Source organism: Typopeltis vanoorti, chromosome 3 (genome assembly GCF_054136105.1).
Source record: "Typopeltis vanoorti isolate ZY-2024b chromosome 3, IOZ_Tvanoo_1.0, whole genome shotgun sequence".
NCBI classification, from domain to species: domain Eukaryota; kingdom Metazoa; phylum Arthropoda; class Arachnida; order Uropygi; family Thelyphonidae; genus Typopeltis; species Typopeltis vanoorti.
Window position 1 is genome coordinate 90,522,811 of NC_143551.1, and position 13,838 is coordinate 90,536,648.

At 33.9% G+C, this 13,838-nt stretch overlaps 1 protein-coding gene across 1 annotated transcript in view; it reads left to right on the plus strand.

The window, feature by feature from the left end:
- Positions 1-13,838, plus strand: part of Efr (ER GDP-fucose transporter) — a 137,719-nt gene that overhangs the window by 8,947 nt on the left and 114,934 nt on the right. The window contains exons 2-3 of the mRNA XM_090390724.1: positions 7,956-8,069; positions 13,062-13,164. Of these exons, the coding sequence (XP_090246850.1) occupies positions 7,956-8,069; positions 13,062-13,164 (217 nt within the window). The remainder of the gene's footprint in view (positions 1-7,955; positions 8,070-13,061; positions 13,165-13,838) is intronic.

Genomic DNA, 13,838 nt, shown 5'->3' on the forward strand with positions numbered 1-13,838 from the left:
AAATCTGTCAGAGGTGACAAAACATAAGTTAGGGTTGTAATCCTATCTCCAGGCTGCTGACCTAAATGTGCTGCAGTTTTTAGCATTTCCTGTGACTCAGTCCAAGTAACTAGAGCTTCTCTGTGCTGATCATTCTGATATTTCCATTGTTCATGATGGTTATTGAAATCACCTGTATACACAGCTGGGTGAGTATATGGATAGAGTACTTGTGCAGGCCATGAGATAGTCAGTGGTTTACAAATATTGATAATTGTTGCATTACCAACTTTGATAGTAATCTCATGGATATCACATTGTCTGTAGAAGTTGAAAGTAAGGATGCATTCTCAGTGGTATTTCTAATATATATGTAGTGATCCCATATGATGAGTCAAATGTTGCTCCAAGGACTTTATATGAGGTTATATCCTGTGGAGTAAGTGGGACACTGATGGGCATGGATGTGCAATATACATCCTCTCCCTTTCAAGTGAACTCTGGCTTCGTGCAGTGCGGCCTGTTTCCACAAAAGGGACTTTGGAAAAACCAGTGAGTATTCCCACTACAGAGGGATATCTTCCTAGTTAGAGGAAATGCCAGCTAGACACTAGGTGGTAGATGTTCTTCATCACCCAGTGAAATACCACTGTCTGACTTATTGGAGGTCTGAAATGACAAGTGCCATGTTTGGTCTCCACAGCAGGGATTCCAGTTTCTGTTTCCCCCCCCCCCCTCTCTTCTACATGCGACGTGAGTGATATCCTTCAAGGCCATAACTTGCATTTACTCCCAGATAATTCCATCAATTGTTTAACTGGACTCTCAGTCTGTGTATAGTTTTGCTCATTAAACTCCCAATTTGCTGTATGGCCATCTGTTCATCTTTGTTTCTTTCTTAGTAGAGCATTGGTTTCCTGGTAGCATTTTTTTGCAGTTTTGAAATTTTATAGCATGCAGGTTTCTTTTGTCATTTTGATTTATTCTGTTTTCTCTTTATCACTCTTGTTCCTGTTCACATCTTTGTTATACTATTCTTTCCCCATATCTTTTTTCCTGGGTACCTAATTGCTCTCTGGACAATTCCTCAAATATGTCTGTTTCCTTGATGTCTACATGCTATCTTTCTGAGTTCATTGTTGTAGTCTGTGCAGTTTGTATTTTTAGGAAGCTGAACATAAATCTCCTAATATTATTTTCATTTCATTAAATAGTAATTTGTCAATTGAATTCTTTAAAGTTAAATAAAAATCTGTAGAAAGTTTTTTCACTTGGTTACAAAGTAAATTATACTTGCCAAGAAATTATATTCTTGTTTAATCCTTTGATGTGAAGTCATCTGCATCTGGTATACACCTAACCAAGTTATGAAGATACTTCACATGCAAACTTGTTTGTGTACAATTGGATACAGGATTAAACATGAATATAATTTCTTGGCAAGTATAATTTATTAAATAGAAATCATCAATAATGTTTTTGCTTTTATCTTCTGTTCATGCATGAATGGATGATATTGCACCAATTTTCTTATTCTTTATGCCTGAGATTTCATGAGATACAAATTTCTTTGTGATAAAAAAGAAAGTCTAAACATACTTAGATATTTAGTTGTTCATTTTATGTTTGACAGTATTTAACAAAATTTAACAACACCAAAAACAAAATAAAGATAGTTATTAAGTAGCTGATATTTCTCAGCATTGAAAACCATCATCTTCAGAACACAAACAACTTGTCGCAACATACAGGCAATAACATTTAATGTTGGAAATAGTTCAGATTTTGATGAATAAAAGAATCACTTAGTCCTAACTTGGTGCTGCTTCTAATGTTGTGTAAAATGTTTATAGTAGTTCAGTTGGATTTGGTCTTAAAATAGCTGCCACCCAAATTTTAAGTAAATTAATGCAGCCATAGTTGTTGAGGCTAGTGGATTGTTTCCATCCATGCTACTGCTAACTCCAAAAATAGTCTCAGAAACTTGCAGTAAATTCTATATGGTACTGTAGTTTTCTTTTATCTAATCCTGAATCCTAGTACACCATAATAAATGTAGAAAGTTTCTTCACTTGATTACAGAGTAAATTATACTTGCCATGAAATTATATTCTTGTTTAATTCTTTGATCTGAATTTATTGTGTGTATGTTAAGTGAATGTATTCTTGTATTCTCTGAGGTGAATGTTAACAGACTTCTCTGTCCACAGCTACATGCATTCCTAAATGTGATAAAAGGTGAAGTTTGTCCATAGGTAAACAAATGAAGGTTGCTAGTTTGAAGTGTGATTTAAACATGGTGTGAGGTTATTGGTACTTGCCTAGCAGTACAAATTCATTTTTTAGTCTCACAAGTCTCCTCCCATCCTTTATAATGAATTCTGTATTAAAAACTACATTCTTAAAAATTCACACTTGCAGAGATTCTTGATTTAAATATTTCTTTTAAATATTTAAATAATTTAAATATTTCTTTCAGGAATATTTAAATTATTCTAAAGTACATCAGAATTGGTAGCCAAAGTAGAAACTAAACATAACCTCCACACCATGTTTAAATCATGCTTCAAACTAGCAACTCTCATCTAATCACTAGTAGACAAACGTCATTCTCTATCACATTCAGGAATGTCCAAAATATCCTGTGCCTGTAACATGGCTTATTATGGTGACTGGAACATCAGGCTCCAAGAACATGAGAAGTACATTTGCTACTCATTGTGGAAACAGACGATGCTTTGGGCATCCTTTCGTGCAGGATTAGATGGAAGAAAACTATGCCATATAGAATTTGTTACAACTTTGGGAAAACTATTTTTGGAATTAGCAGCAATGAAACATTCCTCTGACCTCAAGAATGGTTGCATCCTTTTATCTACTGTTTGGGAGACAGCTGTTTTAAGTACCAACTCATACCCAACATCATGTAAACTTGATTTATCAATCATTAGAGGACATCAAATTAGACTGGTTATTTTTCTATTACAATGTGAATTGTAATAGACAAATTGTCATTCCAAAGCCTGGTCTGTTGCCATAATGAGTAGCAAAAGTACTTCTTATGTTCTCTGAGCCTGATGTTAACAGATCTTCCTGTCTCCATAATAAGCAATGTTACAAGTACAGGCATGGTACTCTGCATACTCCTGAATGTGATAGAGAGTGCAGTTTGTGTTCTGAAGATGCTTGTGAAATCCACTGAAATATCAGCTACTTATTTCTTATTTATTTACTTTGTTTTTGATATCTAATACTGTGAAACATAAGAAGGAAAAAAAATTGAAACCTTTGTGGGATTTATTCTTAGATTTATGGTAGTGCATAAAACTTCTATGTGTTCTGCCATATACAGGGTGTTCGGGATAAATTTGACATATTTATAATTAATTATATTTTTCCGTAAGTTACATGTATTAACACACACTTCTCTTCATTTAAAAGTTTGGACCCTTCTTCATTCATATACAAGATGTCAGAAAGGATGGATAGCTGGAACCCACCTGAATCATGGAAGAGAATAACTTGTATCATGATTTGTTGTTTTAAGGATACTTGCGACATAAGACTGAATGATATAATCACGTAATCACAAGAAAGATATTTATTTAACCAAATATTTCGGTCTGGAAATAGCAGACCATCGTCGGTGGTATTACAAGAACAGTTTAAAAAATATACAAGCTAGAATACTAACAATAGATCGTTGAAATTAGAACATGCCGCGTGATGTTATATCACTAAGTATGAAACGAAATATTTTGAAGTAGAAACATGATTGAATTTGCTATTAAAAAAAAAAAAAAAAAAAAAAAAAAAAAAAAAAAAAAAAAAAATTAATGGGTAATCTTGATTAGGCTTTCCCAGATTTTTGATATAGATATGCAGTCATTACGATTCAGGTTGGGATGATGGAGCAAGGCCTCCACGCTTTCCTTGAACAAACGTTCGAACCTATAACGGGATCTATGTAAGAGGCGCGTTTTGGACCAAAGGATGCTGTGGTCAGTTTTGTGAAAAGTCTGGTTTGGCTCAACACGGGATTGAAACTGACCACAGCATCCTTTGGTCCAAAACGCGCCTCTTACATAGATCCCATTATAGGTTCGAACGTTTGTTCAAGGAAAGCGTGGAGGCCTTGCTCCATCATCCCAACCTGAATCGTAATGACTGCATATCTATATCAAAAATCTGGGAAAGCCTAATCAAGATTACCCATTAATTTTTTTTTTTTTTTTTTTTTTTTTTTTTTTTTTAATAGCAAATTCAATCATGTTTCTACTTCAAAATATTTCGTTTCATACTTAGTGATATAACATCACGCGGCATGTTCTAATTTCAACGATCTATTGTTAGTATTCTAGCTTGTATATTTTTTAAACTGTTCTTGTAATACCACCGACGATGGTCTGCTATTTCCAGACCGAAATATTTGGTTAAATAAATATCTTTCTTGTGATTACGTGATTATATCATTCATTTGTATCATGATGATTCGTGCCCGCCATCAAAATAAGGATATTACGACTGCTGCCCAATGCTCCCTGAATACAGTAAAAACAATCAGGCATGAACTAGAGACTTGCAATGGTGACTACGAGGATGTAGCAAGAAGAAAGATCCCTAGCAGACGATCTGATTGCGTTCGTACAGCAGAATTCCTCGCAAATCTGCAGGAACAGGTGTTGAAGAACCCTGGCATTGGAATTCGGGCTTTGTTCGTGGAGTTGCTAACTGTAGTCAAGCCCTGGATAACAAGGGTAGCCAATGGTAGGCCATATGTATGGCAGCAGGATTCGACCCCTTGCCACACCTCTGGGAAAAGTCAAAAATGGTTGTCTGAAAATTTCTACGACTTCACCAGTCCAAATGTTTGGCCTCCAAACTCCCCAGACCTTAACCCCATGGATTATTTTGTATGGGGCGCAGTTGAAAAAGACACCAATCGCACTTCCAGTAATACAAAAGCCCAGTTAATGGATAAAATTAAAACAGTTTTTGCGGCCCTTCCCAGGGAGACTGTAGCATCAGCTTGTTCGAGGTTCCGAAGCAGAATTGAAGCTGTGATCGATGCTAATGGTGGTTATTTTGAGTAAATCTTGTTGATAGTATTGTAATTAACTCTGCCTGTAATGTTTTTTTGTCAATTCATTAAATTTAATAGATACAAAGAAGATTTTCTTTTTCCTTACGAAACTGTCAAATTTATCCCGAACACCCTGTACTTATAGTTTCAGTTAAATAAATGTACTAGAGCATATACAAAAAAATTGAACACTTTTCAACACTTTAGAAATATTATATAATCTCCTGTAGTACATTTATCTAAGTGAAGCATGTTTTTCTCTTAGTGAATGTGCTAATATAACAAATCTACAAGTAAATCCTGCAAATGTAGTTTCAATATATATTTATCACAAGTAGTCTTCCAATTTTTTTTTTTTTTTCTCCCTTTCAGATGAAGAGGCTCTGAGTTTTTCTGGTCTTATGCAATCATTTTTAATCTATCCTCTCTTTCTATAAATTAAAGATGCCAAGAAATTATATTCTTGGTTTCATCCTTTATCCAAGTGTAAACAAAGTTTGCACATGAAATAACTTCTCGACTGGGCTCCTTGTATATAGAGGCTAATGGCATCACATCAGTTGCCTTAGTATCCCATAATGCAAACACATATCCTTACGGACATGTGTAATGTTATGCATTATGGGAAGGGCCACTACCCAGACTGCTTTTGATCTTTATTGAAGTCTCATCAGCGGGAGCCAGGCCCAGAAGTGATATCAAGGTTGAAGTAATGCAGAACTTATATTTCCATATATAAGTAGCCAAAAGGTGTCACCTTATTACTAAAATACTCCGAATTAGAGATAAATGTTGGAAGTTTTTTCACTTGATTATACTATAAATTAAAGATGTCAAGAAATTATAATCTTGGTTTCATCCTTTATCCAAGTGTAAGGAAATATACAAATAGCCCAGTCATGAAGTGACTTCATGTGAAAACTTTATTTGCTTATGCTTGGATAAAGGATGAAACCAAGAACATAATTTCTTGGCATCTTTAATTTATAGTATAAACAAGTGAAGAAACTTTCAATATCTCTCTGCCTGTGGAGATATCATATATCCAACCCATGAAGGCTGTAAATTTTCATTACATATACTGCCATAGGCTGGGTAACTGTTAGATAATCTGGAAAAAACTGATCTGGAGACCAAACATGCAACTTTTTTTTCCCAAGCCACTTTAGTCCACCAGTTAGCAGAGTGGTTTCATGTCTAGGCAATGAAATTCATCTGCTGCATTGTCTTTTCATGTCATGTCTGTGATGATTCTAAAATCAAATTTGTATCCCCTTCCCTTTTTCTTTCAGTACTTTTTGAGAAAATTGTGATGCAATTTAAAATTTTTCATAGTATTAAAATAATTTAATAATAAATAAACTAATAAAATTTTCTGGGCTATTTCAAAAAGCCATGTAAGTAGCACATATTAGCTTTTTCACATTCTCTCTCCATCCATCTGTTTGAGATAGTTTGAGGATGGATCAGCTGATTTTGATGAAACAATATTTAAGACTTGGATGGAAAATTGAGCCATTTAATTTTTGTTAAAATAGGACAGTAAACAGTAGTCATTACTGTTCTACATGAAGACCAAAATGTTTTTTATATTCCATTGATGTAGGTGGTGAATTGTGATTAAAATCACCAATATCCAAATATCCCTTGGATTACTTATGGCCAGTCTAACTTCAGATAGTGTAATGGGGACAGATATCAAATTGGGAAGTGGAACTAGTCTGTTCACCAAGGATAACTGGATCGTAAGCCTGAATATTGTTTAAAAGATCACCATATGTGTTTTATCTTATCAAAAGCAGAATTATTTGAGCAGTGAGGCAATGCATTTAATTGTTGAAAGAAGAGAATGTAGGAATTGTTCAAATAATTTTATTTATAAGGGGATGACAGTTGAAAAAGTTCAGGAACTTTTGTTTTAGAGGATCAAAGTGGATTTATTAAGTTCTTGACGGAAGCTGTTACAAAATCTTTAGATGCCATTTGATATGATGATGGGCTGGAGGGTGGTTTGCTAATCCAGATTTTGATTTTTTTTTCACATAAAAATTTTCTATATTATCTGTTTTTGAAATATCCCTTTTTATCCAATTCTGAACCTGCACATATTTTATTACTGTATTTGTGGTTCAGGTGTCAAGCTTGGATTGCAAACAGGGGATGCAAAGCACTTATAAAATACTTCGGCTTCATGGTCTATATAGCCTAGACAGTACTTATAACATTTTAATAGCTAATCATCCAGATACTATGTTTCCTCATAGGATCTCATACAGTTGGTACTGTAATGGTTTTCCAGTTATTTGGTCTCCACATGTTAAAATGGTGCAGTTTTTTATTATTATTATTATTACTTGACACCTCCTGGAGTCCAAGGACTCATCGAGGGAGGGCATCTAGTCTACAGCTCTGTCTAACTTAGTTGTGCTTTGACAGTGTTTTTGTTATATTCTAGTTTTTTTAAGTGTTGCTTGCAGTTTCACCCTGGTTTAATTCTATTTCATCATATATTTCATCATACTCTAGAAACAAGATAGTTCTTAATATCTGAAGCATTGGTGATCTGCATAATTGCAACAAATTTGGTTTTTATGCATGAAGTCAGAATGGACTGCAGAAATTTCTGAGCTGAAATGATAATCCAGAATTTTAGAAATTCATGTCTTTTATTTATATTTCAATCAGGGATATTTTTTTTTAATACTTGCAGTGTAATTTCATTATTTATAAAAAGAAAATAATCCAATTTTCTGATCTATTTGAATATAAAAATGGATTTTTCATTAAATATATAATGACATCATGCTATACTGAGGTATGATTAAAGAATACCTGTTTTTTTTTTTTAATTTATATACAAATATGTCAATATCATTTTTCTCTTACATTTTAGGGAAGATCCAGGATGTGGCAACATAGTGACATTTTGTCACTTTCTCTTTATCGCTGTTGAAGGGTTTATCTTCACTACCAATTTTGGAAGAAAGCAACCTGTAGTGCCTTTAAAGTAATGTGCACAATTAGGAAATTCAAATATTACTATTTTTGAAAATTTTGAATTACAGAAAGGTGATTGGGTATAATGAACATTGTTATAGGCAGTGGTGAGCTATAAGGGGCTCGTGCGAGCCCTTTGTTAAATTTTTCTCAAATTTGTGAGTCCCTTGTTCTTCTTGTTTAATAATCTTATAGAACTAGAAAATACCACTGTGGAATGTATACATGCTACTATAAATTGATAATTTAAATTCAAATGGATTTTCTGATAACTATATAAAAATCATTTCATTGCATTTTGTTCTGATGGAGCTAGTGTAATGTTAGGAAACAAATCAGGTGTTGCAATCAAACTTCTACAAAAATTTCCCAACGTTGTGATTTGGCATTGCGTTCATCGTTTACACTTAGCATTAGACGATTCAATAAAAAACATTAAAGAAATAAATAATTTTGAAATATTTACGGATGAAATGCTTTTTATCATCAATCATCGAAAAATCAATGAGAATTAAATACGATTGCAAAAGACCTTGGTATCGAAATTTTAAAGATTGGCCGTGTGTTTGGACCAAGATGGGCAACTTACAGTTTATGAACAGCTCTTGTTTTGTGGAGAAATTACCCAGCTTTATGCAAGCATTTTGCATCGAACGATAAATATAAGAGCTTTTAAAACTGATTTGGCTAAGTTAGGCTTTTTTTCCCCTTTTTTTTTTTTTTTGCTCAATGATGCGAGCCCTTTGTTAAAATTTCTATAGCTCACCACTGGTTATAGGGATGTTGAAATGTATGAATTTCAGCATCTCCAGAATATGAATTAATACTATACTATACTACAGAGTAGGAGTTCCCAAAGATTTATACATTGCACCCCTTTAAAATATTTTATATAAATTTTATGCTATCCTTGCAGAATGTGTAGATAAACAGATTTGGCATGAAAATTGACTATGGATGCATGTGTGCGCGCACACACACATTTTATACAATATAAAGCCAAATATAAACTTTTCAAGGTACTAAGTATTGTTGAAAAAGGATTGTTTACTTGTATATTCTGTTGTTCGTGAATTTAAAATTTTAAAATAACAGTTGTGGGTCAAGCCCAATCTGTTATTCATCACCAAACCTCAACTGGTCCTGTATGATTACAGCCAGGCCTGTTCCATACCGGGATGCAATGAATTCGGGTGCAAAATTTGGGGGCAGTAACGTAACGTGTTATTGTACTTCGGGATCTTTTAATTTTTAATGGAAGGGGAGCACAAAAATTTTGCACCCAGGTGGTGCAAACCCATGGAACGGCTCTGATTACAGCTCACCTCAACTTTTCACATTAATTATGCATACTGCTTTCCATAACAAGAGCAGAATATGTGCTTTGTTTATATCTAATATCTTATGCCAAAGGTTATCAGACCTGGAATCCTCTTATGTGATCTGCTTTGGCTGCAGGTTTCCTTGCCTCACTTTGTTTGTTATTCTCCTAATTACCCAAACATGATAATCTTCCTTGGTGATATTAACGTCAATATTTCAAACTGGCTACCCTTCTGTACCTCACAGATCAAGCTGGAAGAGAAGCTAAATTGTTTGCTGTCATTAATGATGTAACTCATGCTGTTTACCAGAATACCATGTAATCCTTATTCTCCCAACAACCTAGACCTTTTCTTGACCAGCACTTCTTCCAAATCATCTATGTTAGCTTTTCTCTTGACAATTCTGTCTATAATCTTGTTCTATTTTTCTACAGATTCGATTTCTCCTAGCAACTTACAGCATCATCCTATCTTATGGTACTACAAATGGTGCCAGTTTGGATGACGTTTGGGATTTCTATGTCTTTTTTTTTTTGATATCTGATTATTGCTTCTGTTCTTCTTATCCAACCACTTGTTCAAGTTAAATAACTTTTCTTCTTTATTCTTGCTGGAATGATTTCCCACTCCATTTAAAACCCCCTGGTTTCTGTCCAAGACTTGGTTCTTCAACAAATGCCAAAAACTGTTCAATACAAAAATTCTGCATACATTCAGTGGCTCAAGTTATGAACTCTAGCTTCTCATTTGGCTTACTACAGTCTGCCCAATCACTTAAAAAATCATCATCAGTCTTTGTAAGGTACAAATGGTATACTGGCCTCTTGTTAAATGGAAAAGGACCAGTCAAGCCTTCTGCTTTCTGTGTTTCCACCTCTCTCATCCTGAGTTACAGTGGTACCATCTAAAGGGTAAAGCTCTTGGCATCAGTCTTTTCTTCCAACTCTTGTTTCAATGATCAAGGCAGATCTACTATTTGACACCTACATCATACCTCCTCTGAACTTTTACCAGAAGGATGTCAAAATTTACCAAAGTATGCCCTATTTGATCACAAAAGAAACGAAGAAATTATGAAAGAATTAAACCAAGAACCAGTAATAGAAAAAATTAAAAAATATAAACATAAATGATGGAACATGTTCAAAGAATGAAACAGAAAGATTACCAAAACAAGCCTTAAAGTACAAGCCATTAGGAAAAAGAAAACCAGGATGTCCTCTTAAACAATTCAACGATGACTTCTAAGGCCGGAACAGGCCATGCTAGGCCTAAATCCTTGATATGCATGATGATGATGATGTCAAAATACTCAGCCGTGAAACTAATAAATTCCATGTTTCAAATGTTATTTCTCCAGTTATGCTAAAAGCTTGTACTCCAGAATTAACACCCATCCCTTATTACCATTACAACTGTCATAATCATCTGGTAAAGCTTTTATCCGGCATGACATATTTTTAGTCTTTCTCCTCTTACATTCTTCCTGCCTAATCCACATTGTCCTCTCCAACTAGTACATTAAAATTGTCCATTATAATCAAATTATTTTTAATTGATGCCATTGATTCCTCTCATTATTTACATTCCTTTTCTATCTCATGATCTTCCGAATTAGTTGTTGGCATGTATACTTGAATTATGGCAAGACCTCCTGGATGTGCTGTTAAGGTTGTCACCAGTCATTCGGGTAATAAATATTTTTTACTTTTTTTAACCCAATCGTTCATTAGTAACAAACCCACACCATTTTGTCCTTTTTTTCTCCTTAACTATAGATGATTCTGTATCTTCCACTTCAGTAATTGCCACTACCCTTTCATCTGGTTTCACTAACTCCTAAAATTCCTACATCTTTTTTAGTTGTTTGTCCTTTTAGAATTGAAAGAAAAAGCAATTTTCCTACTTTCAACATTGTTATCTCATTCCAGCTTCCAATCAACATGGGTATTTCTTTACATTCTCGATATACTTTTTCTCTCTCTAGGTTATAGACTGTATTTTATTTGAGGATTCTCAGCATCTCTTTCCCATCAAAGGGACATGTTGCTAAGATGCTGAGAACGTGGGGCTCTGGTTTGATATGCTTGGGAAAATCGTTCAGTAGATTCTCTTGCTTTCTGCACCACAGTTTTGCACCATTTTGTAACTAATAACAAAACTGCTGTCTCTTGATATATATATATGTGTGTGTGTTCACCTTTTTGCAAATCCTTTAGTCACTCAAAATTACACATGGAATCATTTGCAAATGTAGCCAGTTGTTCGCTGTCAATAATGATACTTGTTCTTTTCTTTTTCACCGCTTCCAAACTCTTAATCCTACTCCTTCATGTCATTCCCTTTCAAATAATACATTCCAACCAGCATGATCATCTCTTATTCTAGACATGGTGACCAATACATGCATCACTCACTTATCTAGCACATACCTGTGGTGTGTGTGTGTACACACATTAGATAAGGGAGTAACAAAACTTTTCCACCTCTCCCTTTTTTTTATCATTATTTGTCTCCTTTTTCTTTCACCTTGCTGTTAACCAAGTACTTTTCCAATCTCCAGTTTCTGTTCTGAATTGGGAAATGTTCTGAGCCCTTGAAATATCTTGCACCTTTATCATGCTATACTTATCTTACTTATGAGAGTCATACTAATCATTCATATCTCTTGCTTGGACAATCATTTGGGCTTCACTTTATTCCACATCACTCTTTCAAATCTTCATTTTCCATGTTCATTCTCTTACATAGCTCTGTTCGTAATCCTCTTTTTTCTTTTTCTTTTTTTTTGCCACCTTTGCTTGTTAAAATGCTAGCCCATCAATGTCATACTTTCTGCATGCATACACATTCTTTCCTTTTATTTTTATATTCTCAACATACATTAACATTTTTCCATTGTATTCTATATGAGTTCTGACAAAACTGTTCAATCTACAAACCACCCTGCAGAGTGATATGGGATGACGGCTAACAAAATCTTATCTTGCATATACCTGCTTTTCATTGTCTGTCAGCAGTAATTGAAAATGAAAAATGCTTCTTTTTTAAAGACACATTTGAATATATGAAAAAAAAAAAAGGATAAAGTACATATTAATTTTATTTAATCAGACACAGTCAAAAGACAGCTATGTATAAAATGTTTGTGATCATTGCTCATCACAATTTCAAGATGAAATCTGGGGGTGGGAAATTATCCTTTTCTCAGGTTAAAATTATTCAGAATGCACAACGTTTTTATATAGTTAATATAAGCCCTTACTAATTTGCAGATACTTCATATATTAGCATTTTAGTAGACTATCTTGTCTGATGAAATGTATCTGCATTAATGCATTCATGCATTCAGAATCATGCTCTAAAAATTAACTGACTAGGCTTTAATTGTAAGTCATGAAATTTCTTATACATTCATTCATGATTCTTTATATGTTTTTAATCTAATTTTAAGTGTTTTTGAATACTTAAAATCTCATGTACCTGCATTCAGAACATGAAACTTTCAATTATTAGACTATCATAATTTAAATTGTGATCATTTTGAGAATGTTATGTGAGGTTTTTTTATTTACTTAAGTTTTAAACTTAACAGTAATGAGACATTAAATCTATAGTAGTTGCAGACAGAACTGCTTTATTCTAATATTTATTAATTTCATTTTTTCTTCCCCTAGTAAATATGTAGTACTTGTGGTGATGTTCTTTCTAGTCAGCGTTTCTAATAATTATGCCCTGAATTTCAACATTTCCATGCCACTTCATATGATATTTAGATCGGCAAGTATATTATATATATATATATTTTTTTTTTTTCTTTAATATGCAAACAGTTTTTTTATTCGAATTGTTGAATGCCAGTTTAGATGATGTAGTGTTGCTGCTTTATACACTTACAGTGTCCCAGAATTGGATCACAATTTTAAATACTCAAATTGTCTAAGATGAATTGGCTGTGCTTGTGTGAGTAACAAGAGTATTTTGCTTGTGAGGCAAGTTCTTTGTCGGCCATGTGTGATATTGACAACACCCATTAACAGTTACAAATCTCATAGAAAATTGTACTGTGTGTGTGTGTGTGTGTTTTGGTTTACCTGGACCCTTTGGTTCCCTGATTTTATCCTAGCTAGCAAATTTTTTTCTTGAGGACAAAGTTTGTATTAACACCTGATACCACAAATCCTGGAGGAATTGACAATGGATTGTTGTTGTTACCACTAGATGGCATGTTCACTCACTTGGAGTAACTACTTTCATGGATGTGACAGTTTGTCTACATTGGCAAAACTACAATTTATGCTGACAAAATGCACAGACAAACTTGCAGAGCCTTGCAACTTTCAAAGCGCTATTGAAAACCACGTATTGTCACTGCAAAAACTTTGCTTCTGCTCTAGCAACATTACTGTTTTTTGTATCATGTGAAGACATTGAACATGAAGGCAAGCTGCTTT